This window comes from Neolamprologus multifasciatus, chromosome 4 (assembly GCF_963576455.1).
Source record: "Neolamprologus multifasciatus chromosome 4, fNeoMul1.2, whole genome shotgun sequence".
Classification (NCBI taxonomy): Eukaryota; Metazoa; Chordata; class Actinopteri; order Cichliformes; family Cichlidae; genus Neolamprologus; species Neolamprologus multifasciatus.
This window is the reverse complement of record NC_140442.1, coordinates 4,604,753-4,631,503: the sequence shown is the minus strand read 5'-3', so window position 1 is coordinate 4,631,503 and position 26,751 is coordinate 4,604,753. Positions and strand designations below refer to the sequence as shown.

At 41.4% G+C, this 26,751-nt stretch overlaps 4 protein-coding genes and 1 long non-coding RNA gene across 5 annotated transcripts in view; 3 read left to right on the top strand and 2 right to left on the bottom strand.

Annotated features, from left to right (window-relative positions):
• LOC146519543 (uncharacterized) overlaps positions 1–11,139 on the top strand; it is a 167,420-nt gene extending 156,281 nt beyond the window's left edge. Inside the window, exon 2 of the long non-coding RNA XR_014873809.1 lies at positions 10,254–11,139. This is a non-coding gene — a long non-coding RNA (uncharacterized LOC146519543). The remainder of the gene's footprint in view (positions 1–10,253) is intronic.
• cox6a2 (cytochrome c oxidase subunit 6A2) lies at positions 8,190–9,469 on the top strand. The gene is made up of 4 exons (XM_085157673.1): positions 8,190–8,333; positions 8,692–8,758; positions 9,008–9,150; positions 9,251–9,469. The coding sequence occupies exons 2-4, from the start codon at positions 8,692–8,694 to the stop codon at positions 9,338–9,340; spliced, it is 300 nt and encodes a 99-aa protein (XP_085013799.1). The 5' UTR covers positions 8,190–8,333; the 3' UTR covers positions 9,341–9,469.
• Positions 10,952–19,682, bottom strand: armc5 (armadillo repeat containing 5). Its single transcript, XM_085157637.1, has 7 exons — positions 18,781–19,682; positions 18,669–18,699; positions 18,466–18,576; positions 17,191–18,079; positions 16,317–17,089; positions 15,783–15,915; positions 10,952–12,800 (listed from the first exon to the last, which is right to left on the bottom strand). Exons 1-7 carry the CDS (start codon positions 19,162–19,164, stop codon positions 11,420–11,422), a joined length of 3,702 nt encoding a protein of 1,233 aa, XP_085013763.1. The 5' UTR covers positions 19,165–19,682; the 3' UTR covers positions 10,952–11,419.
• A 263-nt stretch (positions 19,683–19,945) lies between these two features.
• LOC146519541 (uncharacterized) lies at positions 19,946–23,251 on the top strand. The gene is made up of 2 exons (XM_085157671.1): positions 19,946–20,180; positions 20,737–23,251. The coding sequence occupies exons 1-2, from the start codon at positions 20,087–20,089 to the stop codon at positions 21,339–21,341; spliced, it is 699 nt and encodes a 232-aa protein (XP_085013797.1). The 5' UTR covers positions 19,946–20,086; the 3' UTR covers positions 21,342–23,251.
• LOC146519540 (putative nuclease HARBI1) lies at positions 22,197–24,997 on the bottom strand. Its single transcript, XM_085157647.1, has 3 exons — positions 24,659–24,997; positions 23,977–24,208; positions 22,197–23,900 (listed from the first exon to the last, which is right to left on the bottom strand). The coding sequence occupies exons 1-3, from the start codon at positions 24,995–24,997 to the stop codon at positions 23,182–23,184; spliced, it is 1,290 nt and encodes a 429-aa protein (XP_085013773.1). The 3' UTR covers positions 22,197–23,181.
• Positions 24,998–26,751: the final 1,754 nt, after the last annotated feature.

Genomic DNA, 26,751 nt, shown 5'->3' with positions numbered 1-26,751 from the left:
CAGTACCTGTCATCAGAAAGGAACAGTTTTGTCTCAGTGAAGTAAAACCTTCACCCTGGAAAAACAACCATTGTTTACTCTTTGTAGACTTTCGCTGTGGCAGTTTGGAACAGAACTGTTTATTGGAGGTTTTATGCTCGTCTTCATCCAGCTTGTGAAGCACTGTGGGCCACCTCCAGGGGGGCTTAATATTAGTGTTAAGCTCCATGTAGCATAAAGAGAAGAACACAAAGACCTGCCGAGTGACTGTACTGGTGCTGGTTTTTAGGGAAGGTGTTTCAGCTAAAAGTTCAGTCAGTGCTTGTGGAGCGCTGAAACCTCTCACAATTTATTTTTTGTGTGTGTGTCTTTTGAAGATGTTACATACACCAACAGTATTTAATCAGGGAGTCTATCATAAAATTGAGCTCCCAGAATTTTTCAAAATAACTGTTTGTGAAAGAAAGTTGTGAACATTTCTGGAAACCTGATGATATATCAGTTTAGGAACTGTTTTTGTTTGAAAATGTTAAATGAAATTTGACTATATGGAATGAAACGTATGTATTATGTATTAAATAGTTTGCAGGCTATAATGCATCACCATAAGGATCCTAGTTTCATTATTGGCATGCTTTAGTTCTACATATATATCCTGGTTATATTCAACGTAACAACAAGCAAAAGAAAGTTTTTACATGGCTCTGTGCAGTCCTTTGAAAAACTGAGTGCAACCCATAATTCAGTAGCTTGTAGAACAAACTTTATCAGTGATAATTTAGTAATTGTTCACTGTATGACTTCATCAGTCTCTCAGATGGATGTGGAGGAATTTTTGCCCACTCTTCTTTACAATGTTGCTTAGTTCATTAGTTTATAGGCAATTATTTTTGCTTCGGCCATTGTTGCACCTTGATTCTTGTTATAGTTCAAAAACATTTGCTTGAAGATTTTCTGCTTTGTTTAGGATTATTGTCCTGTAGCATCACCCAGTTTGGTCCAAGCTTTAGTTTAGTTGAGGTACTTTGATTATTTGCTGTGTTTCTAAAAATGTAGCCAAATATCTTCAGTTTGGTCTCATCTGCATAAAGAACATTATTCCAAAAGTCTTGTGGTTTTTTTCAGATGCAGCTTTGCAAACCTAAGCCGTGCTATCGTCTTCTTTTTTGAGAGAACAGGTTTTCTCCTGGCAATCCTTCTAAAACAAGCCACACTTGTTCAGGCTTTTACTCAAAGTACAGTGAGGAACTTTAACATTCAACATGCTAACTGAGGCCTTGCAGAGGCTGAAATTGAGCTCTTAGGATTTTTGGTGCTTCTATTAGCTTTGCATGGTCTGGCTTTGGGGTGAATTTGCTGGAGAAAACCACTCCTGGGAAGACTGTTGCATTGTGTTAATGCACGCTTGAATGCTCAATACCAGTAAAATGCCACAGCTTCTGCTTTTGCAAAGCTGCTCACACTTGCTGACTGCTACGTAGGGCTGCCCAGAGTTCTGTGAACAACTTCAGTGTTCAGTAGCATTGAACATTTCCACTTGCAGATGAAATTTAAAACAAAAACACCTTGAACAAGTCTCATACAGTAAATCCTGAGTGGCACATAAGTGTGCGTGTTATGTCAGACTGTAGGAAAACATCCATACAGCAGATAATAGACACACAGAACTTTCCTTCCACTCATTCTGTCCACATGGGCGCTGCTGATGTGATGGGTGTTATATGGAAGTTTCCACTGTGGAGAAACACCGCTCGCGTCACTCTGAATCCCCTCCCGTCTCGGTCATGGTGGGGCAATACTGATGGTCAAATCTGGCTTCTCACGGTTTGCTCAAGTGTCTGCACCCAGTCACTCTGCAGTCCTGTCCCACTCATATTCATCCCATAAGAGAAAGGTTGAACTGTTTCCCCTCAGCAGATTAGCTCATACTAGACTCTACTCTGGTACTTTGCACTGTAAAAGGCAACGGTATTAGGTACTGATAAAAGTTGCAATTAAAATATGAAAACATACTAAAATTGCATGACTCTGTATGCACTGGTTGACTCATGACAATGAGCAAGTTTCACACAAAAAAACAAAACAAAAGCCTTGCATGTATTTTTCTATCTAAAGCCCCAAGGAGAAGACTGCACAACCAGAGATTGGGACAATACTAAACAGTGGCAACACACTGAAAGCAAGTCACCCATCCTTAAATTGGGACTCTCAAATCTGAGCCTTCAGTTTTAATTAAATGCAAGGATGCTTAGAGTTGCATTGGGAGCAACAAGAATAGAAAGGATTAGGAATGAGTACCTCAAAGGGCTAGCTCAGGCTGGACAGTTCAGGGATAAAGTAAGAGAGGTGAGACAGAGTAGGCATGGACATGTGCAGGTGAGAGATACTGGGTGCACTGGGAGAAGGATGGCAAAGATGGAGCTGCGAGGCAAGAGGGAAACAAAATGCAGACGTGATGAGAGGAAGCGTGCGGGCGGTCGGAGCGACACCGAAAAATGCAAACGACAGCAAGAGATGGAAACAGATAATCCGCTGCGTTTCATTAAAATCAGGGCAACGATGAAAGATCTGCTTCAGGAGTTTTCAGACTGGAGAAGGTTTATTGAGCCATTGTCAATTTTTTATTTTATTTCTTTTATTTCCAGTTCACCAAGACACATTATCCTCAGTCGCAGGGGCAAAGAAAAGAAAAGAAAAGAAAAGAAAAGAAAAGAAAAGAGGAAGTTTAACAGACTTTTGTCTGTGAAGAAGCAGATGCTTTCTCTCTAGCTGTGTCACTACCGAATAAACCCAATCAATGCCAAATAAGCAAACTATGCACCTGCAGATTTCTCTTACTGTTTCACTTATAATGGATTGTATATGTACAGTACTGTGCAAAAGTTTTAGGCAGGTGTGGGAAAAAATGCAGTAAACAAGGAATGCTCTTAGAAATATAAATGATTGTTTACTGGCCCAAATGTATTCTGCAGCAGAAACAATGACCCCAACCACACAGCCAAAGTCATTTAGAACCATCTTCAGCATAAAGAAGAACAAAAAGTACTGGAAGTGATGGTGCGGCCCACACAGAGCCCTGATCTCAACATCATCGAGTGCGTCTGGGAATTGCACAAAGAGACAGAAGTATGTGAGGAAGCCTACATCCACAGAAGATCTGTGGTTAACTCTCCAAGATATTTGGAACAACCTACCAGCCGAGTTCCTTCAAAAACTGTGTAAGTGTAGCTACGTTCACTGCATTGTGTTGATTGATGAAAACAAATGATTAACACTTCCATTTTTGAAAGCATTTTTTGTTTACAGCATTTTTCTCACCTCCCTAAAACGTTTGCACAGTACTGTATATGTATGTACTTGTTCCGCTACTACTTAAGGGGCAGCACAGTGGCACCGTGGTTAGCTCCGTTGCCTCACAGCAGAAGCTCTGCACCACCATCTGCTCAGAGGCTTTCTGTGTGGATTTCTCCCAATCTCTGTGTGGGTTTTCTCTGGCTACTCCAACTACATCCCACAGTCCAAAGACATGCAGTTAGTAGGGTTAGGCTAGTTGGTGATTCTAAATTGCCCATAGGTGTGAATACAAGTGTGAATGGTTAGCCACGTGACAGTCTAGCGACATGTCCAGAGTGTACCCCACCCGATAGCATTCGGTCCATTTCCATCTCTTACTTCCTATTTTAAGTAATTATTTCTCTATACTTTCAATATAAAGATAATCAAAGGTAAAAACTGCCATTCCAAAATGATTTGTAATCCTGATTTGGTTTGCTTAATGACAGAAACCGTAGCCTTGAAGTTCTTAATTCAACAAAGCGCTTAGGTGTGAGCTGTTCTCATGTGAACGCATGTGAGACAGGCTGGCGGAGGTTCTCTTCGCTTCTGTCCAACATCTCACACACTTATTGCATTGCATACAATCCACCGTTGTCTTTCACTTGGCAGGAAATATCCACAGACTCAGCTGTGTGGGTGTTAAGGGATGTCGGGAAGGGTCGAAGCACCTGAGGTTCCTTTTTTTTTTAATTTGCAGAACAGTTTGATGGATGTTTTAAACCATTTGTTCTGTAAATGCAAAACAAGTATAAGTGGAATGAGACTAATTACAAGACTATCACCTCAGCGATGTTTGCCCATATTTTTATTTACACGTGTTTAGTCTGCAGTGTTTCCTCTGGCTGCCTCCACACACACTACTGAAAGGTGCTGTTCCTGAAGCTTGTGCAGAAAACCTGTTGAATCAGTTCAATCTGCGTGCAGCTGTCCTTCATCCTGCCTACAGACAAAGGTGCTGTGTTCAATGCTGGAGAGACACTTAGCTCAGATAGTGAGAATTTAGACACAGCGCTGCTAAGCAGGAGTAATTTTGACCATGCTCAGTATCGCAGTAGTGCAGCTTAGACTAATGGGATTATTATTTCTTTGAAGTTATCAACCTTATGATGGCACTAGAGGAAAACATAAACGAACAGCCACGTAAGGCAGTGTGATTCATAATAACGAACATCACAAAAAGCAAATTAAATCTGCCAAACTGCCACGCTCCCTGGGTTTTGTGTTGTTTTTGTGATGCATTTGAGATCAAAGTAAACGGACCAGCCAAGAAACTGATCTCATATTCCTTGGTGCCACCTCCATGGATCTAAAGCAGTAAAGTACAGTAGAGCTGCAGAAAAAGTGTGAAAACCGAGAGGGTTTTTTAATATGAACTAAACTCTGCCCACGTGAATAAATAACAGTTGCACAGGATGAGAAAAAAAATTATTTAAAAAATATTGTAACCTTTAATTGTTTCATTGTTGCTGAAGGTTGTCTGGACCGGAACGTGGACACACACACACACACACACACACACTGAAAGTGAAAGTGAGTTTGCTAGAGATCAGACAGACAGACGAGGCAGCTGTCTGAACATGTTTGGATGAGACTAACTAGATGTTTTTATTTTAAATATGAAGTGTAATGCTGATAAGCTCGGTTTCTATTTCTATGGCACATTGTGGTGTTAGGGCATGTTTTGCGGCATCAAGGCCACAACAGCTCCTCCAAGCCGATGTGCAGAACTGAGAGACAGTTACTACAAATGCTAAACTGCAGTTTCTTTGCATAACAAAAAAGGGGATAACACCAAAAACAATGTAATATATGTAATATTTTAGTTTAATTTGTTAAATCTGATTTAACACTTTTGGAGCGTCTAAAGTTCTGCAACAGTAGACTCATATGAATCGTGAACTTCTATACCGAATACATTTTGTTTCGATTTGAATGCCTGTTTACAGATACTTATCAACGCAGAGCTTTGATAGGTCAGTGGGCGATTGAAATAACTGCAGTTTTGGCCGGTTTAACTTCAGCACAGCTGCAGCACATGCAAACCTCAGTGTGTGCAGAGACATGGCGCCTAACCTCTGCCCAAAATAACACAAGTGCTAGACGTTCAGACAGGATGCTTGCATGTCTGGCTGACATCACCGTTGGCTCTCGCTGCTGTTTGCTCTGCAGCCTGAAGCCGTCCAAACAGAGATGACAAAGCCATTACTGAGCGTGAAAATCGCAAATTAACACTCATGGAGGGGAGAACTCAAAGTGGAGACACTACCTTTTTATGGAGATATTTTTAATGTTTAAAAAGTTTTTAAAAAATATGATTTATGACCCGACACAGGTGTAAAACAGACTCGGTTAACACCATTCGGCATCCAAGCTGTGTGCAGTAAATCAACCAAAATCGATACATATGACAAAACTTGCAGCAGTCTAATGAACTCTAATGAAACTGCTGAACTTTCAGAGGGAGGAAGTAGCGTTCAGTGCAGAAATGAAAGTATATAACATCACAGAGCAACAGCACAGGAGGCCTAAAGGAGCGTTTAAGGACAGTTTGCTTTTCACAGCAGCACTACCCCATCTGCTGGACAGTCTGCTCTTTTTCTGTGCACTGACTGCCAAACATCTCGCAGCTTTTCCATCAAATGCTTCTAACTGTGGCCAGGAACTTTGATTTAAACGTTATTTATCCACTCATCAAGAAGTTTACTTGAGGACTAGAGCTGACCTTTGTCATGATGTCACAGGTAAAGTTTTCTATTACTGACTTTCTCACATGGACCCACTGTAATCATGAGTGGAAACGTGTGCCACCACTGACGTGAGATGCTACACCAGGCTTGCAGCAGTTTGGGGCTTTTGCTTTTCTTTTCAGCAAACGTGCAGTTTTATCTCAAAGTTCTCTTCATCATTAAGATCTTGTCTTGACTTCCACAGTTCGTCTTTGACTGCATTTCTTAATGACATTCTGGACGGCGGAAATTACAGAGTGAAAGCACCTTAATGTCTTTTTATAGCCTACTTTTGAAGGCATTAATTAGCTTCATTAACAGATCTTCAATCTGAGCCTCAACTCAATGGTCGTCCTTTGTTATGGCAAGATTTGAAGACTCTGAGGATTTATTAAGCTCTGGAAGTTTCATCAGCAACTCCTAATGACAATTCTTGACCTTTAATGCTTAAGTTCTGACGAGTCAATTAAGACCTAACACATTAATGAAGGGTTTTACAAGTAGATTACAGCCAAAATTAAACTGCATCTATGACCTGGTGTGCGTACATTTGGATTTAGGATGATATTTCTGCTGCTTCCTCGAGTCTATCAAAAAGATGCACACCTCAGTCTGAGGTACCAAAAGACTAGAATTACATAAGTAAATAAAAGCTCCCTCTCATGTTCTTAGTCCTGCCTCTGTGGATCTGGTGCTCAGAGCCTCTCTGTTGCACATTAAGCAGGCCTTTTCTAACCACTTCCTGTCTGTTGATGGTACATCCCATGCATGCTTGGTCATACATGACAGGATCTTCTCTTATTCATCATCACTGCTGCCTGAGGCACTCTTGGAGAAGCTAATCTGCCATCTTCTTGATGTACTCCTGGATGTTTTGTGTTTTTATCCTGGACTGTGACTCTGACGCTAGCTAATCCTCCACTAATCCCCTGTTTCTAATGCTCAGAGTCTCAGGATCTTAGACTTTCCATGCATTAAGAAGAGTGTTCATGGCTTGACAACAGTAGCATCTACAGTGCCACAGGAATTTATTTGCCTCCCTTCTGAATCAGATTTCTTCGTTTTTGCATATTTGTTTAGATGTTTCAGATCATCATCTTAGTCTAATATTAAAATTTATATTAGACTAAGATAACCCGGGTCACAAAAGGAGCTGCAAGCCTCACTTGACTAAAGCCTCACCTGTTAAAGTCAGAGTTCAGGATTCAATAATAGGAAGGGCAATAATGGAGATTTCCAAGTAGAAAACCACTGCTGACCAAAAAAAACTGAACTTATCGCGAGGTTCATAAAAAGAACTTCAGACCAACACTCAAACGTGGTCGTGCAGCGTGATGGTCTCGGGCTGCTTTGCCGTTTTAGGACCTGGACGTCTGCTGTAATTGCTGGAACCATGAATTCTGCTCTTTACCAGAAAATTCTGAAGGAGAACGTAGGACAGAGATTTGAAGAAAGCGTGGCTTTAAAAAAAGAAATAAAATGGAGTGGCCTAGTCAAAGTCCAGACTGATTGAGATGCTTTTGCATGACCTTAAACACACCGTTCATGTTAGAAAACCCAAACATTTGATTGCAGTTCATGCAGGCACCGGTGACACAACCAGTTATTAGGTTTAGGGACAGGTTTGGATGTCTTTCTTCTCTTAAAAGATTAAATCATCATTTTAAAACCACTTTTTTAAAGAAATCAGGAAAGGGGCAAATACTTTTTCACAGCACTGTAAATACACAGATAAATTAAAATGTGTGCACCTGAGTCCTGTTTTTAAAGATGTCTGCAGATGTCAACTCATCATTAAAAGTCCAAAATCACCATGCATGTGCACGATGTATGTAAACTGCTGACCACAACAGTATTTCACTTCAGTGTTCATCTCTGTGGAGAATGAGGATGTGAATATAATGCTAAGTGTAAATAAACTCCAGACTATTTTGAACCTTCGACCCACAGATGAACCAGTGTCTCTCTCACTTTCACCGCTATGCTCCGAATGAAACTACATATGAAAGCAAACACACTGTTTATATCTAAAAACCCTGAGCCCTTCTCATGCAGGCTGAATGTGCTCTGCAGCACCTCCTTCCTATCCCCTTCGTCATGTATATCAGCCCGCCTTTGCACTTGACCAAATATAAATGTTTCTTGGCCCGGTGTCAGGCTGAAATGGGGAGGAGTCTGACAAAGAGTTCAGCTTAGGACAGACTGAAGGACAAACGGGGAGGAGAAAGAACTGGTTTGATATAAAAATAAGAGGACAATAACGAATACTGAGCACCATCTACCTGAGGAACAGTAAGTTTTTACCAGATTTTACTGTATTTTAACTGAAAAGGGGCTGTCAAAAGTCTGGACATACACCAGCAGTGGTAGGCCTTTGCTCAAACCTGCTTTGTAGCTACTTTGTTTGGTACTAAAGCACATGACACACGTGGTTTAAACAACCTTATCACTGCATGTTCTTTTCAGCTGATCTTTAATTTCTTCTTAAAATTAAAATAATTAAATGTTGCTTCATTTTACTTTTTATATTGCACATAAAATTCCAATAGTCAGATTCTGTCTGTTTCTACATGCACTCTGGTGTAAAACGTGCATTATTTATATCTACAGCTGCTATTAAACTTTGTTTTCTCTCATTCCACCTGTTCAGATGTCGGCCACCTTAGCCGCTCGCCGGGTGCTTGCTGCTGCGTCACATTCAGGCAATGAAGGAGGAGGTCAGCCTGTCCTTTATAACTAAATACCATAATGGTTCAAAGCCTCCAAATTTTAAGCCTCCCCATTAGAGATCAAAACTAAGGCACATTTACTTTTTAGTTGAACATTAACTGAAATGTCTGCAGAGCTGGCAGCTATCCTTGCTCTGGCAAATAATCACAAACTGACCAATAGTGAGGCAGGTCCTGTGATTTATTCCTCGTGCTTTAACGAGTGCTTCACTTGTGTATTTCTGTTGTTTCGGACAGCAAAGACCTGGAAGATACTGACCATCGTCTTGGCCTTTCCTGGGGTTAGTGTCTGCATAGCCAATGCTTACATGAAGGCCCAGGCGCACTCACATGAACAGCACGAATTTGTGCCATATCCTCACCTGCGTATCCGCACCAAGGTGAGTCTCTGGTTAATGCATTAATTAACAACCATTTATAACTATAAATGCTCACTCTTTCAATATCATTTTCTCCAAAATACTATATGTCCCCTTCCAGAAATTTCCCTGGGGAGATGGAAACCACAGTCTGTTCCACAACCCGCACACCAACCCTCTGCCTGACGGCTACGAGAGCTCCCATCACTGAGAGGATCGGCTCAGTTTCTCGGCTCTATCCTGCTGCATGCTTCAAACTCCGGTCTGCAGTCTACTTGGTTTAATTAAAACGGCTGAGGGGCCAAGTAGACAGCCAGGAATAAAACCACTTTGTGCTGTATTACCATGAGTGCCAGTTCATTTTTTTAAATTGGAGAAGTGCTCATTTTAATTTAATCAATACACAAAATATGTGTGTGTGTGTGTGTGTGTGTGGTGCTGTGATGAAAGTGTATTTACATTTTAGACCGATGTGAGTTTTTTTCCATGAGGGGTGCCAAATTTAGAAAGATTAAAATCCAACATATGTCAGGCTTTAAATATAAAACTATTATTCTATCATACATCAGTTTTTTCCTATTGTTAAACAATAAGTAGCATCAAGTATCATAAGTGACCTGACTCGGTGGCAGATTTCACCGTGGCATAAAGGTGCATTGTTTTCCACAAACTATCCAGACGACTGCACTGGCACGTTGCTTCACGCCAACTCAAGCCCACATAAAATTTTTGGCAACTGTTTCCCCGACTGAAAACTTTTATGCGTGACCAATTTTTAAAGACACAGAATGCTGAGTTTCCGTGAGCCTGGTCACAACAGTTAGGCTAACTTGACATTTACTAGCCTAATTGAGGTGGGTTAACTCTCCGGTGTCACCCTCCTCTCTCCAGCTGTTCTGTCTGCAGCACTGCACAATTATACTGTAGTGATCAATGTAACAGCAGGGCTGCCTCTGAAATGCACGTATGGCTGGACCTCCATTGGACTGGAGCGATGTTACGATGCCCAACACCACCACCTAACCTAATGCATTTACTCTAGTACAATTTTAATGTATTTGTGTTTTATTCCTCTGTTACACAGCTTTCTTTTCTATAAATACAAAATAGCATCAATTTTAAAGCTTATTTGGGGAGATTTTAAACTAGAAATTATTTTATGTTGGCTTATTGATAAAGCTATCCAGCAGTAGAAATAAAATCTTCTCCAGCTGATCTACACATTCACAAATTAATGGTTATGATCAATTAATATAATGTATATGATTCTGAACAATGAGAACTTTTGGTCAGAACCAAATATCCTGATTGCCTGCAGGTCCTCAGATTCCCACTCCACTGACAAAAAATTGCACTACCCATTTACAAACTTTTGTATAATTCAGTGTGGTAGCTAGCCCGGTGTTGCCAGGTAGATAATTTGATTAGTAGAAACCAGAATGATTTTCCAGGGGGAAAAATGTTGGACTGGAAGGAAACAAAGACAGTGGGAGGTTAATCACCCACTTCAAACGTGAAAAGAAAGTACTGTATACCTATATCTATGTGAGAGCATTGAATCCTTTTGTTAACTGTTACGTGCAGTCAAAAAAAAAGCTGAACGGGTACTTGCCTGCTTCTTTTACCCATAAAAAAATCTTTAACCCCAGAAACTTTGTAATGCAGTAGCAGAAACCCTGAAAACACCAGAGTCATCTGGAGAGCTTGACTTTCTCTACTGCTAGTTATCCAAGTTAACCATAACTCAATTAACTTTCAAGGCTTTAGGTTTTCCCTTTTTTGTCTACGCGCACCCTCCCACAAGAAGAAACTGAGAACAAAGTGATGCTCCACCAATATATTTACTGGCATAAATTTATGAGCCATTTGAAATGTATATACGTTGCTTATCTGCTATTCCACTTCATCTCCAACCCTCATAATTTTAGCTATTTTTATCAAATGCATGACAGACATCTGCTTTAACGTTTCCCCGGTTAAAAAAAAAAAAAAGAATAGAAAAAGAAAAATTCACCAACAGTAAATTATAGTAGATGTATATCATGCTGGGACGTGCTACATTTACATCCAAGCTAAACAGAAATGTATTCTTCAAAATGATCAAAATAAATCAACATAAATCAGCAGTTCCTTCTGTGAGTGCTGGAGCAGCATATTTTTAAGGTAACCATGCTGCTGTAAACCACATAATCCATGTGCCTCCTAAACATATGACAATGGAAACTCTAGACACTTAAACTCACGCTGTGCCCCTTTAAAATATGCGATCAATCAGTATTTCGATCCTTGCTCAGGTCAAAGCTACGGAGACCAAACTTAACAGATCTTGTTTGAGAGTCTCTGCACAGTCAGCTTCTCTGGCCAGTCTGCGAAGGCAGTCCCCGGCAATGGAGGAGGACAGGAAGGGCCGAGGACAGTCCTGACAGCCCAGCAGCAAGGACAGGCAAGCCCGGCCCAGTGCTGGGTAGCTGTACCGCTGGGAAAACCAGTACACCTGGGGCAGCAGAGCAGCCAGAACACCACCTTCAGCAAATGTTTCCGAGGAGCGAGAGCCCTGAGCCGCAGATTTAGGAAGCTGCTCTGAACCTTTAATCAAGCTCTTTGGTCTTAAAGTCAGCTCTTCTGAACTGACTGATTTGTCCACTGTCTTCTTACCGTCTGTCTGTTGCAGGGAATTTGGTTTCTTTGTTTTTTCAGTTTGCATCTTAAATCCTGTCAGCTCTAGCTCTGACGTTCGATTGGCCAGGCTTTCCTCAGCAGACTCGGGGCACTCGTGGTCCATTTTGGATGCATCCTTTTCAGCGTTGGCCTCTGTTGTAGTCCGATTAGCAGCTTTCGGACAGCAGGACAGGAGAAACGACACACACAGGTCCTCTAAGTCTCTCTGTAGCTCACTCACCAAAAACCTGCAAGTTCCAATCATCATCTCACATAATGGAGTTTTCTGGAAATCCACGTTTCCTGCCGAGCGCTCCTCTGTCTCGCTTTCATAGAGACTCAGACCATCGAGCACCAATTTGTCCAAAATCTGGCACTGCCCGCTCTTCCTTCCTTCCTCCCTTTCCTTAATCGCTTCTTCACCCTTAGTAAAGCGACATCCATGCAGATAATGTAGCACTGGTAATAATGCACCTCTGCTGACATCTTTAATGGGGATAGCTTCTTTTGAATTGCCCTGAGCTTCTCCAAATCCACCTCTCAACAGGGCCCTGAAATACTCAGAGCCAACCCCACCTGTGGCCTCAACCCCAGCTACAGCCTCCCTGCAGGCTGGGACCTGGGTCCCATCATCCAGCAGCAAGAGCAGATCAAAGTTCGAGATGCTGTAAGGGCATGTGTCTGCCAGCCGAGCTTTTTTAGAGGGAGGCGGAGAAAAATGGCCAAGGCTACTGATCGACGGTCTTATAACTGGAAATGAATGTTTTTTGTCAAGCTCGGTTTTAATGGTACCTGTGAGAGCAGACAGGCATCCAATCAGGAGAGAGAAGTACAGCGAGTGGAGATGTGAGGTCACGCCTGAATGTGGAGAATTCAAAAAGTCAGAAAGCAGTCTTTCACATTCAGCAGGGTGGTCTTCGTCCGCACCATCGTCGTCGTCACAGCTGAGGGGCTGCAGGGCCAAGAGCAGCCCGCCGCTGTCCAGAAGAAGTTTCTTCAGCAGTGACTTGTTGCTGTATGAGAAAAAGGTAAAAACATTAATAGTGAGTGTTTATTATCCAGGGCTGGACTGGGACAAAAAATCGGCCCGGGCATTTTGACTAGAGACCGACCCACCAAAAATGTGACGTCATTCAGGGGTAAAACCGCAAAGGATTCTGGGAACTTGTGGCAAGCGGTACTAGCGCATGCAGGCTTTCAATTGAACTCAGTTACACAGCGATAAAAAGAAACACAAAAACTGGCAATAAACTGTTGTATTATTAACTGCAATAGCCGGTGTTGTGCCAAAGAGTGATTGTCTGCCAAAAACTGATTTCCGGTATTTGCCAAAAACTGATTGCTCGTATTTAAATTGCTATAAGTAACTTGTTGGGCTATAATATGTGAAACATATGTCAAATGCATCCCTCATGGATGACATAAAGTCATATTGAGCTACAAACAACATTAGTGTAACAAGGTAGAAGCCGCAATCAGTCTTTGGCAGTGACTTTTACATAACCTTTATTTATGCCGTTAAAAAAAAGTCTAATTAACATTAAAAATGTCTTTTGTAAGAAGTAGTTGGACAGCAGAAATGGCTCAAATATTACAATAATTCTGTAAAAATATTTAAAGTGGGGATAAAGGACCGGATTGGTTATAATGTAAGTACAATAACACAGAGTTGTAAAGATACTTGAAAAAACTGATAATTTTTTAATTCCATATATAGCCCCTTTGTAAACGCTGTTCACCGAAGTCTATTTACCAACATAGATATTACACATAAAAAATACACGCAAACATTGGAAATCAGTTTTTGGCAGGCAATCACTTTTTGGCACAACACCTGTTGCATGACAGCCACGGGAAGCCGACGGGTAAAGAGATCGGTTGTTATCGGATTACGTCGTGGAAATTGTTTAAGCCATGTTTCCGAAGTAACAAAGAGCCGATGGATGGCCTATAAGATTGCTAAACAAGGGGGAGGGTGCATCCGACCTCCTCGGCTGTAATTGGTCCAGCCCAGAGTTGATCATGACCAATTGGCCAATCCAACACCTTTCATTATTTATACCCTTCCAAAAAAAACAAAACAAAAATCGATCGGTCCATAAAAACAAAAAATCGCCAGCGGCCCACCGGGCAAATGCCCAGTATGCCCGATGGCCAGTCCAGCTATGTTATTATCTATTCTGACCTCCTTTGTTCCCTCTCATATACACACTGTTACAATGATGGATACAAGAAGGAAATTGTTTCAAATAATAAGGTCAGCATATGCACAAGTAATCCCTGAGACAAAAACCTCACACTACAGTGTGCTTTAAAAGCTTATTTTCAGGCTTTTCTTTATTATCTGATCTATAAGATGTCAGGATGTCTGGCAGTTTCTAATATAGTTGTTTCAGGCACGCAGGTAAGAGAACAGAAGCCCCGCCTGCCTGCTGTTCAAGCCTGCAGTCTGAGGATATTTGGTGTAAAGGTCGAAGAACCTCAACAGCTCGTTTCAGATAGAAGATTTCCATATTTCAGAAATATAATGCAAGTAGTAGAATAGAATCCACTATATTTGGTCTACTTCAAAATTCATCACAGATTACCGTTATGTGGGGCTGCAGCTATCGATTATTTTACTAATTGATTAATTTATCAATTATTCCATCAATTAATCGAGTAGTCTGATAAGAAATATTTTTGTCTTATTAATTAGTAATACGGAAAAAAATACAGGTTTTTTTAAAACAAACTGCTCATTATGTTCACTGTCTTTTATTTTATCCGTCAACAAAACAAACCCTTTTTATGTTTTAAATCTAAAAAAAATTGTCTTAAATGCAAAAATATATTTTTAAAAATACTCTCAAGTATAGTCAAATAAAATAAAATGAATATGCAATCTAAACTAAGGCATAAAACATGAATCTTTACTGTCTTCTTGGAAGGCTTTTTGAGTTTTTGTACATGTGTTTTTATGTGTTAAAGTGTGCAAGTGAATGACTGAGTTTGCGTCTGTAAGGAAAAAGGAAAATGTAGTGGGTGCAACGAAGAGAAGCAAGCATATCTGAATACTCTGAAGTTTGCCCCGTGCGTTGATGCAAACCACTTTGTGTTGCTGAACACAAGAGGTTATGATGGTGTAGATAATGAACATTAACATTAACATTCACCGTCCAACCTAAGATCCCTCGGGTCAGTGGCTCAGAGTTTTACTGGCCCATGTACATTTTTTTTGGCTTGTAAAAAAAAGCTTTCATTTGTATATTTTTAAATATTAACTCAATTTAATTGAGACAGTATTTTAGATTATTTCACTTTGAATCTGAAAAATGTAACATAAGCTTTGAAATAAATGGTCTAGTGCACACCATGCCCCCGTTTAGACTCACCCCTGTTCGCATCCATGTAAAATAGGACAGCTGCCGTCAGCGAGCTGTATAATCTAACCAGTCTGGTATCAGACTAAGTTACCAGTTCATCAGCATATTTTAATACAACTCCTGGAGGCTTGCTGCAGATTTTTCTCGGTGTAAAACAAATGGCGGTGAATGGAGCAGCTACAAAGATTGTTTTTCTTCATATCACAGTTTGTTGATGAGTTGGTTTGATGAAGAACTCGTGCTAGCTTTTTCCCAGTAAAGGTGTTAATGGTGATTACAGGCACAGCCTGCTGTTATGGACACGAGAAACACGTTTTCTTTCAATCAACCTGAGCTCACCGTCTCGTAATGACTCCACCTCTTTGATGATTTTTCACATGCTGCTCCTAAATATGTTTGTATTGCAGGTCTGTTTTTTAAGTTGCAAGTCTGGGAGAAGCGCTCGCGTTTCCATGGTGACAATGTTCCGCTACAGAGCCGTGCCTTAAACGAAGTGTCGAAGCAAAGACTGTGTGCCGAGAATTTTTTATAACTGAATTTTTCGAAATACTCAATACATCCTTGCAGCCCTACTGTTACACATTTAGTATTTTTTTACAAATACGTTATCAGTACACATCCAATACTTACCTGCTGATTAATGGCAGAGACAGTGCACAGTTCAGCTTATCTGAGTCAGAGCCAGACAGCATCACATGTGCAAGAACCCCAGAGCCAAATCCAGACTCACACTGGACACGCAGGTTATTCAGAAGGGCCACACCTGCAAAGTCAACACACAATTATAAACTCTTTAGTCTTACATAAAAAAACAAAAAGACCAGATATTATATTTGATCGAACAAAAGACGGTTCCTGAGATTCTGATCAACAGCGAATCAATATCGTCCCTGTAGTTAACCAAATGTGACCAAGCAGCAATTGAATTAGTTGAACTTTCAGTGTATCGGTGTAAAGTTCAGGGTTACTTGTTAGGAGTCATTTCACTTGTAGCCTGGCTTTCTCTGTTCAAATAAAAATGATTCCAATAAAGCAAAATAAGCAGATTTTAAATGTAAAAGACTAACACTGCACCTCTACTCTGTGAGCATATTTAATCATGTGTGCATTATTTAAATCTTATATAAGGTTTCACTTATTTTAACATGACTGTGTTCATCTCACCAAGCTGTTTAACTTTGGCTTGCACTCTGTCCGTCTGCCTGTCTCCTCCTTCAAATCCTTCTTCTCTCTGGCAGAGATGGTGACGAATGAGCGCTACAGAACCCGTTCGGACAAGCGACTGCAAACAGTTCGGGTTGCAGCTCAGCCGGCAAAGCATGCGGAAGCACCTGCTGCTGGGATCCTCACGCTGGGTAAGGTAAAAGAGCAAGCCGGACATGACGCCTGAGCTGACCAGAGCAGCACTTGGATCGGTGGCGTGGGAGAAGCGCGACAGCAGCAGCAGGATGGGTGACTCTGGCGTCCAGGGTTCGGGGTGGTAAGGGTGATGAAAAGCTGATGCGCGAGGCACAGATGGAGGAGTCTCAAGTGTGACTTTAGTCAAAGACGTTGTTGATTGAGCCCGCGGCCTGCGTCTGAGTGGGGATGAAAACTTGGATGGAGAAACGGGGGTTTGGCTTGTTTTAGTGGGAGAGGAGATGGTGGAGGAACTAGGCTGGGTTTGTGGTGAGAGCGTATTGGAGGGAGGCAGATCGGTGACTTTTGATGATGATGAAGACAAAGGCGAAGAGTGAGGTGCTTTTTTAGAAGCAGAAGAAATAGCCGGGTTGGGTGAAGAAGAGTTTCTAAGAGAGGAACTAGAATACGGGTTTGAGGAAGGGGTTTGAGGTGATGAAGATGGCGGGATCTGAAGACTCCCCCATTCTCCATCAACATTAGAAGAATCTAGAAGGTCCCCTTCAGAAGCTATCAAACCCTCAGACACCAACCAGGACCTGGAGGAAGGAATGAAAATGCATATAAACAATATAAAACAGAAAAAAACAATGCATTGGGAAAACTAAATTTTAAAAAAAGAAATTTCCTTTTTCCATACCTGAGACTTAAAAAGCTGGATGAGCCCTGCTCCCTACCAGATTCTTCCTTTTTGTGTCCCTCGGGAGGAGGAAAATCAAAGGAATCAAAACATGATGAAGACAGGAGCTCGGTGGGAGACGTACTTGAGGAGAGGCTCACGTCCATCTTCTCAGTCAATGGCTCCTCTCCTCTGGTGAGCTCAACTAGCCGTGCAACAAGAAGAGGAACCAGCCCCAACTCCTGCAGCTGCTCCATGGCAGATTCATCAAAAACAAAGTCTACACAGGCCATAAGAGCGAGCCGGGAAAGAGGATGACTCTGATGAGCCGACAAAAAGCCAATCAGTACCTCCAGTCCGCCGCTCTCTTTCACCTTGGCCCGGTTCACGGCCTCTTTGCAGCACAAGCACAGAGCCTTGAGGAAGACTCCTGACTTCAGTGGGTCCCTTTTAACCTCCTCTGTGAACTTCTGGATGACTCCCAGTGACCCCACGAGAGGGCGTAGGCAACCCTGAGAGCACATATTGGCTAATGTTTTCAGTGCCAACTCTTCAAAGGGTTTACCAGACTCTCCTGTCACCATGACACCCAGCTGAGCGAGGACCCCGGAACGAGACACCTCCCTGGCACATTCAACACCACATCCCCGGGTGAGCTCATGGAGAGTCCTGAGAGCTGCTCGCCTCAACCCCTGGGGATACTCTGGTGCAATAAGAGGGGTGAGCGCAGATAGGGTCCCTTGGGTGAGCAATGAAAGGCGATTAGAGGGCGTATCACAGAGGTAGAGAAGGGCTCGAGTAGCAGACTGAGCACACTCAAGTTTGGGACAGGCATCTTTGGGTGGAGCAGCTGTGGGGGAGGACGGTGCAGATGAAAGAGACACGCAGAGAAGGAGAAGAGGAACACCACCTGTGTGATAATAAGAACGATTAATTATCAGAGGAGAAATTATATAGATTCACAGGTCAAAGAAAACACATTTTGATAGACTTGCTTTTATGTGATGGCATTACATGCGATATCTTTGTACTGTCTGGTTATCAGCTTTCAGTTTTTTTGTTTATTGTCTTCTTTCCCCTGTTTGACCTTAATGATCGACTTTAAATCTGCCCTTTGAGCACTCTGCTTTTGCCTGTCTGTTACAGCACTTATTATTATTATTATTATTATTATTATTATTATTATTATATTAATACATCTAAAACTAAAAAAGCCCATTTGGAAGCTTTCAAGCTCATTTTAAATGCTGTCAGCTACAAAAGTGGATGTGACTCACAGAAGCAGGTCAGACATACCGGCAGAGTGGATGAGTGCAGAGCTTTCTGGATCCATGGCCAAGTTCCCTAAAGCGCGGGCTGCTCGGTTCAGGACTGTCTCCAGTGCCACATTTTTCTTAAGGATGTCCACTACAATAGGCATTTTTCAGATATAAGTTATGATAAAGATTGCTTAAATTTAAAATGTATAATATATAGTATAACAATAAATCACCACTTACCTACAATATTTATCCCATCAAGTTTACGCACCTGATATTGTAGGAAAGTAGGAAAACATTTTAAAAGTTAGTGACTTTAATAAACAAACTCATCTATTATTTCTTGTCTCACCTCTATTCGTGTCTCCAGCTCAGTGCAGCAGTTGCCGAGGATGCTAAGAGCCAGATCCAGAGTTTTCCTCGAGCATTCTGGGTGTTTAATCAGATCCAACAGGTGCCGTAGACCACCCTGACCTCTGAATCTGGCAATGCCAGCCTTGCCGCCCTTGATGTGCTGCGTCCTAATAGCAACAAGCGCTCGCCACTGGGAAACTTTGGACCTCTTGTCCGTTTCTCTGGCACCGCCTGAGCCTGACTGTCCCTGACGCTCAGACCCCGATCCAGATTTGGAGATGTGAGTCAAGCACCAGGTCAAAGAAGACTCTGGTGATGGTTGTCCTTCCCTGGAGGGTGTTCTCGGGTTTTTTCTGTCACATTCTGCAGGTGATGCAGCCATGGCCCCCCGGATTTCCAGGTAACAGGTGTACTTATTTTTAATTTGTCCTCCTCAATTAAAACAAATATCATAGGCGCCGCGAGGCATCACTGGACGTTTCCAGTAAAACACAGAGAAATTATATACCATGTCCTTTCCACTTAGATATACTCAACTCTTGGTTTAGTTCATTATCTTTAAAGTTTCCGGAAAAAAGCGACTTGTGTGGTAAGAACTACAGATACCAGCATGAAAAAGGAAAGTGTTACCGCCTGACGCCGCACTCCCCGACGGGATATGAAGTTCCAACGGCTTCGGTCCGCTCCCTTTAAAACTGGCCTACATCGTAAGAAGGCCGAGCAAACGTTAATCGACCAAGTGGACGTGTATTTTCTCGGTGTAATATATTTTTTACACACAAAATGACGAATTAAATCTCTATTTTATCAATGTTTTGTTACCACTGGCCGAATAATTTTTGTGAAACAAACTGCAATCGAGTGGGTTAGCCGCTAACGCCATCTTTAGCCAAACAACAAAACAGGGTTGGCCGAGGGAGGGAGCAGGGAGTGAAGAGGTGGGTCGGTTAAAAATACTCTGGGACGTGTAGTTCAAATTTGAGAGCGCTCAGTTCCTCTTATGCGAACCATCCTTTTGAAAAACTACACCCCCCATGACCGCGACAAATCGTAGCCTACGTTAAAATAGTCAAAGAGTTTAGGGATTGTAGTTCATCCGCTAGTCCAGAATACTAAAAAGAATAGGCGTAATAACCAAAATGAACTACAATTTCCAAGCTACCAAGCGACGTTGTTATAGTCATCGTCTTTCTCGACGCGAGAGAGGGCATCGGTGACCCTTGGATGTTGTTAAATTCCGCGATAGATACACCGCTAGTAAATAAAAAAACAACTTTAACTGTAATGGTTGTGCTTTTAATAAGATGGAGGTAATCGAGACAATTGTGATACAAAACTCCGAAGTGGAAGGAAAGGAAACGGTCGTGTCTAGTGTGGATACGGATAAAACAAAAGCAGGTTAGTACTCAGCAGGAACGTTTCCAGGATTTTTTTTTTCTTCTTTTTTTGTATGGGGTGGAGAATGAGAATGGGAGGGGGGCAAGAACAACAACAACCTGGTTTATTGCATTAAAAGTAGCACTGCACAGAATTTGTGTTCAATAAAAACTGCTTTGCAATGTAGCTAAATATGCATTTACACGCCCTTTCAGTTAAGTAAAAGTTAAGCGTACAAAGTACCTACAATAAAAGTACTTGATTTAGTACTTAATACAAAATCATATACCGTTGGTTTTATTTGTATTATTATTGGAATAGTTTTATTTATATTTTTAAACTTAATATGTGACTATAGCTTTAAAATATAGATCAAGAACAAGATATGCATCCAAAATATAGTGCAGTATTGGAAAATACCATAACGCAGAAAAACTTAATTATAGTTGTAGTGCAGTTGTAGTTGTACTCATGATGTTCAGCATTTTAAGAAAAACTGTACTGCAGACCAAGGCATTGTCTTTAATAACTCCAAAAAAAGCAATCGATCTGATCATCTACCTTTTTTCACTCCTAGAATTTATCTGGACAGTTCAGGCTACATGGCATCTAGTCAATACCCGGCTTGAAATGGATCAGGCCTTTGACCAGCCAGTGTGCAAGAAAAAGAAACTCTGGGAAATGGTTGCAGAGAAGGTCAATGCCAAATTGAGGGAGTCAGAGGTCACTGATGTCACTGTGAAGGCGTACGAATGTGATCTCAAGTGGAGAAACATGCTGGCCACATACAGAAAAAACGCAGAGAGGGCCAAGAGGTTGGGAGTGACCAGCGTCCACTGGGAGTTCTTCAAAGCTATGCACGAAGTCCTGGGTAAGAGCAGGGAGGAGATTGAAGCCCAGCGCAGGGCCAAACTCAGCGGGACCAAAGTAGGAAAAGCTATAGCGAGCAAGAGGTTTACCCCTATCCTCCCTACGCCTCCTACAACAGCTGCTCCCTGCCCCACCAGGCCTCCGCAGGATGTCCTGCAGCTGTACATGGAGCTGCAGGAGAGGAAGATGAACATGTGGGCGCAGCAGAAAGCACTGGAGGAGCGAAAAATAGAAGCCATCAACAACCTGGCCCAAGCCATCTCCAGCCTGGCTCAGAAGAACGGCACACAGATATCAAAGGATGGACATTAGGAGAGAGGAAACGCGAAATTACCAAGACCTTCCAAGACACTGCATGAGAAGAACAGCTCGTTTGCAATGTCTAATGTTTGTAGACTTTTTCACATTTTTACCGTTACAGTTTACAGAGTAGCTTGGATTAGCAGGTGTACAGTATGAGGCCAGACTCACTTTTAACACAGCAGGCAGATTACAGTTCTCTTTAAACCCGTCTCTTTTTTTTCCTCCTGGTGCTCAAAATAATGTAAGAATCTTTTATTTTTGTACTAAAATAGAAAACTTGGATGAAGTTGAAGAGTACACACAAATGGGGCATCCACCCCCATCTGTCAAAGAACTATACGAAAATAAACTGTACGTAAATAAAGTAACCATTGCCGGGCCAAAAGCAGTCAAATACAATACAGATTTCAGTAATGGGATTAATGAAGATACTGGTATAAATGTTAAAGTATTAATAAGATAATCTTTGTTTATAACTCTGTCTCTGTTGTGTGTTTTTTATGCTGAAAGCTTCCTGCAAATCTTCCCAGCACATATAGTTATTTAGTTTTAAAACAAATTATTAGTATAAGTAGCAATAATGCAGTGTGACAGGGCTAACCACTGAGCATTAGCACAGAAACAGGCTCTGGCTGTCTATTACCTTAGAGAATGGTACAAAAAATACTGGAAGTTACCCCCGTGCATCTTCTTATTACTACTCTAATATGACAACTTGCTCAAGCTACAGGTGAAATATGCAGGGGGAGAAAACCTAAACACCTCATAGGTGACTGAGTGTGTGAGACTGCAAGGGCTCTAATTGAGGAAAGTAGAAATGGGACAGCGCTTTGCGACATATAACGTGATGATACTTTCATGACAGAACACATTTCATGCTATTGTGGTTTCTAAACTTTAAATTTAGGCTCTTTTTTAGGTCTTCCTGTCTACCAGGTGCCTGATTTAAACACAGAGAAGAATTTACTTATAACTAACTTTGTCAAGGATTAAGAGTAAGCTTCTTTCAGCTGCTCCTTTATTCACAAAGGGTCACCGCAGTAGATCCACATATTTGACTTGCCAGATTTTTACACGCGGTGCCATTCCTTTTTTTCCCGCCTGTCCCGTTTGGTTCTTTTGCCATCAGAATTATTGTCTAAAGGCCAAGAAAGATGCCCAACGGATTTACTTTACCAAATGGACCATCCCGGCCTTGCCGTATAAGTCTATTTGATTCGCGGTGCCATTCCTGACACGCCTTCCTCCCAATCTTGGACTATAGATCTTTTGTGTGTTAGGAAAATGCATTAACACCACACTATGGAGATGATTAAATTTAAAAAAAAAAAGGTAAACTCTTGATGAATGAATTCTGTGTAATGTAAAGTGTCATTCATTTAAATTAATGAAAAGTTGGTTTGTTGTCACATTAAGGTTGGGAGCTACCTCCATCCCTGTTAGGGTTATGCTTTTGGGTTTCCCTTGGTAACTGTTTTTAATGCATACACTACAGCGTGTATTAAAAAAAATATAAACATTGGTGTCACCTTCTGGTTAGTGAAGAGCTTGACAAGTTGTTACCTAATGAGCACATCTTGAATGATCCTCTCTTTCGACTCTTAATATTGACAGTGATTTACATAATAAATTTAATGCTGTGTTCAATTTAACCTGGAATGTGTTTACTGAAGTCTTAGAGCGAGGGAGGCCCATTTTCCCACAGAGAGCCCTTCACCGCTCTCGCTCTATGACCTCAGGGAAACTTTGCTGTTGGTTTTTAGGGGTTCAGTCACTACCTTCAAATGTTAATGAATGCAACATGCCAGGATCACGAGCGCAACTGAAGTTTATTAACAAATTGAAATGTTCACGCGTTTCCATGATTAAAGCTTTTAAACAGCAAATCTGTAATGGAGTCACGTCTGCGTACACCCTCGTCATCCGCCTCCCCCTCTTCATCTTGGGGTGTGGCTTCCTCCTTCTCTCCTTGAACCGCCTGTCCTAGGTCCAGAAACACATTATGCAACACACAGGCAGTCAGCACAACAGCTCTGGCTCGGTCATAGTTTCCAATATCCAGATACGTGAGCCTCCGAAACCTGGCTCTCAGATCGGCAATGGCCTGATCTAGGATCTGAAAATGCTCCTCCAGCGTCTTGTTAAAGAGCGCCTCTCTTGGTCCGTGACTTCCTGTGTACGGGGTAAAAATCTGATCAGTAAGTGGGTAGCCAGCTCTGGCCACAAGGCAGGAGCTGGAAGGCATTAGGTCAGAGTTCTGTTTGAGTTTGTCTCTTAGAGCACGACCTCTGTCCACATGAGATCCTTTACTGATTCTGCAGTGCAAGAACCGGCCTCTAATGTCACACACAAGCTCAAGGTTTAACCAAGAGTCAGGAGGGGCCTCCATCTTCATTCTCTTCACCTCAGGTACGGTGCTCTCCACATCATGTTTCCCTATAGGCAGGCGGATAGGGATCCGGGTGTGTCCCAACACTCCCAGAACCTGAGGAACACCTTTTCCTCCTTCTAGTTCCTTTTTTCCAATTAGATTGGAGAATGGGAAAAGTGCCTCTACAGCCTCTTTCCCTGAAGAACAGAGAGAAAATATTATAATCATCATAATTTGCCCACATATGATTAATGACCCAACAAATTAACACACCAGCTGGCCATTTGATGTGCCTCTCTTCCAGCATGTTTATGCGCTGGCAGAAAGAGAAGAAGATCCTGTGGATGTTTCCCTTCTCCAGCTGGAAGCGGCGGGACACAGTGCGGTAACTGACTCGCTCGGACAGCAGTGTGAGAGACAGGAGGACAGTGTGGGACATTGATAAGCGAGCCCGTCCAGCCATTCGTGTCCTTGATTTGGAGCTTTGAAGTAGGTCTGAAATGTACTGGTGAAACACAGAGACACAAACAAAATACAACAGTATTTAATAGGCATGTATCCACTTTCTTCTCCTTCCAGCTCATGCAGAGTTTCTGGTTTACTACTGGGATGTCAGCCACATCTCAAAGAAAAAGAAGCATTTTCTACTTTTTATTGGTGAGATAAAACCAATGAATCCAGCAAAAAGTTATCAGATTAAGGAGTAATGACAAACATATGAAATGCAGAGCTTATAATTTGATTAAAGGCATTGTTATACATGATTGGTACACTTTAGAAATTCATTAGTTTATCTCATATTCAGGTTCAAATTCTTTTTAATTGATTTTTGAATATCACGTTAAATTTAAGTTTGAAAATTCAAAAAACTGGCCAAAAATTGTCACTATTGTTTTTAATAGTAGTTGAATACTGTAAAAGCTTTCTCAAAGGAAAACTAAAGCCACAAAACTACCTTGATCGCTGGATTATCCACAGCATCACCCTGCTCCTGGGACTCTGCAGCCTCCTCCTCTTTCTCTTCCTCCTGCTCGGACGGACTGGATGTTGTTGCTGTGTGTAAAACTTGGGGCCCCACCTGATTCTGTAGTAACTGTACGTAAATAGTATTGGTAAGAGGAGGACGACGATGGGACTGCTTTTCCAGTTTTGCCAGGAGCTGTGACTCCAGGATCTCTTCCACCGCCTGGTCCAGCCTGTGCTCCAGCTCGCCCGCAGACAGAGGCTGCCACTCCCGCTCCACCATGTCCAGCACGGCCCTGCCTGCCGATAAAACACATTCAGTGACATCCATTTTTTTAAATACCGGCGATAGAGAAACAAGATGCTTTCAGAGCATGAAAGCCAAGCAGAGGTCACCGGTCCTTTCAAGCAGTTGCAAGCCCATTCTGTTCTTAGCACTATGCTAATCTAGCCCGCTGGCTAGCTAGCTAATGTTTGCTGCTTTCAGGGACTGTCGGAATTTTGGCAGACTCACTGAGACGTTGAAAGACAGTGACCGTATGAGCACCCTAAAGTTTTTCTTCATCATTATAAACAGAAGTGTAAAAAAATGGTACACAGACAATAAAAAAAAGTAAATTAAATGAATCAGTGAGCAATACAGAGACAGAACAAGGACAAAATAAGTCACATTACGTTAAGTGAGGAAAAAAAACAATTCAAAAACTGATTTGAGAGATTGCTAAGCAGCCTTTCTAATACTTATTAGAAAGTTCATTAATCAAAAAAATCAATTATTATTTTACTAGTGTAACTTTAAAATTGTTAATTTGTATTTACAATATGAACACAATAAATATTATACACATTTGGTTTTGGACTGCAATATGAAAAAATATCTTTTGAGAAATTTTCAAACATTTTCACAAATTAGTGTTTGTATTAGTTTGTACAGAGATGTTTCTGATGTCAGTGCTCTGGCAAAGTTGAAATGTTGATAGAGTTATCACTTTTTTTTTGTCTTGATTTATTTACCTCTTGAAAGTAGACCCAGCATATTTAATTACAGTCACATATTGTTTTGTTCATTTGAATACTGTGTTAAAGAAATATGTCTCAGAAAGTTAAAGGTGAAAATAAACAAGAATGGTCAAATCTATTTTTAAGTCAACAAAAAGATTTTCCTAAAAGGAGTTTATTTACACCACAGGCAATAAAAAGTCCCAACTTCTTCTTCTGTTATCGTCACTATTTTGGTTGTTTCAGTCCAATTTTGATGCTTTCCAGTGAAGTAGATAGTAAATAGAAAAGAGCCAGAACATTATATAACAGAAAACCAAAAGATTGATATCTATAATTATAGCAGTAATTTAAAGACAGGATAAATAAGAGACTGCACTTCGCAGTTTAGTGGTTTAGATTTTTAGACGAAGCAATGCCCAGTTCTGGGTCCTACCATCATTCAGAGTAAACAACAGATATCCTGCCAAATTACATTCTGGCTGAATAAAGTTCCTTATTATTTAGAAAGCCAATTTAATACACACCAGTAGAACCTGCCCAGTGCTGGACGACGCCAGATTAAGCAAGACGTTGGTCCTTAAAAAAACAGAAACAGTGCTACATGATGTATAACACAAAAAAATGAGCTTGGCACATAAAGTAAGTCCTTTGTTGTAACAGCGCTTCTTGGCAATAAATCTTATACCATCGGACAGCCTGCTTATTTCCTCTTAAAACAGGGGTGGGGAACTCCAGGCCTCAAAATCTGGTGTCCTGGTTTTAGATATCACCCTTGGTCAACAAACCTGAATCAAAAGATTAGTTCATTAGCAGGCCTCCGGAGAACTTCAAGACATGTTGAGGAGGAATTTAGCCATTTAAATCAGCTGTGTTGGATTAAAGACATCTAAAACCTGCAGGACACGGGTCCTTGAGTTCTCCCACCCCTGCCTTAAATGGAGCCACATTTGTAAGGAAAATCCATTTGTGGGTTGAACAGCAGAGTTGAGTGTGTGCAGCAATTCATCAAATCAAACTTCTAAAGCTGGCTTCAACAGATTTCAATGTTAAAATTCCCAAATTTACAGCCTGGCTCAACAATGG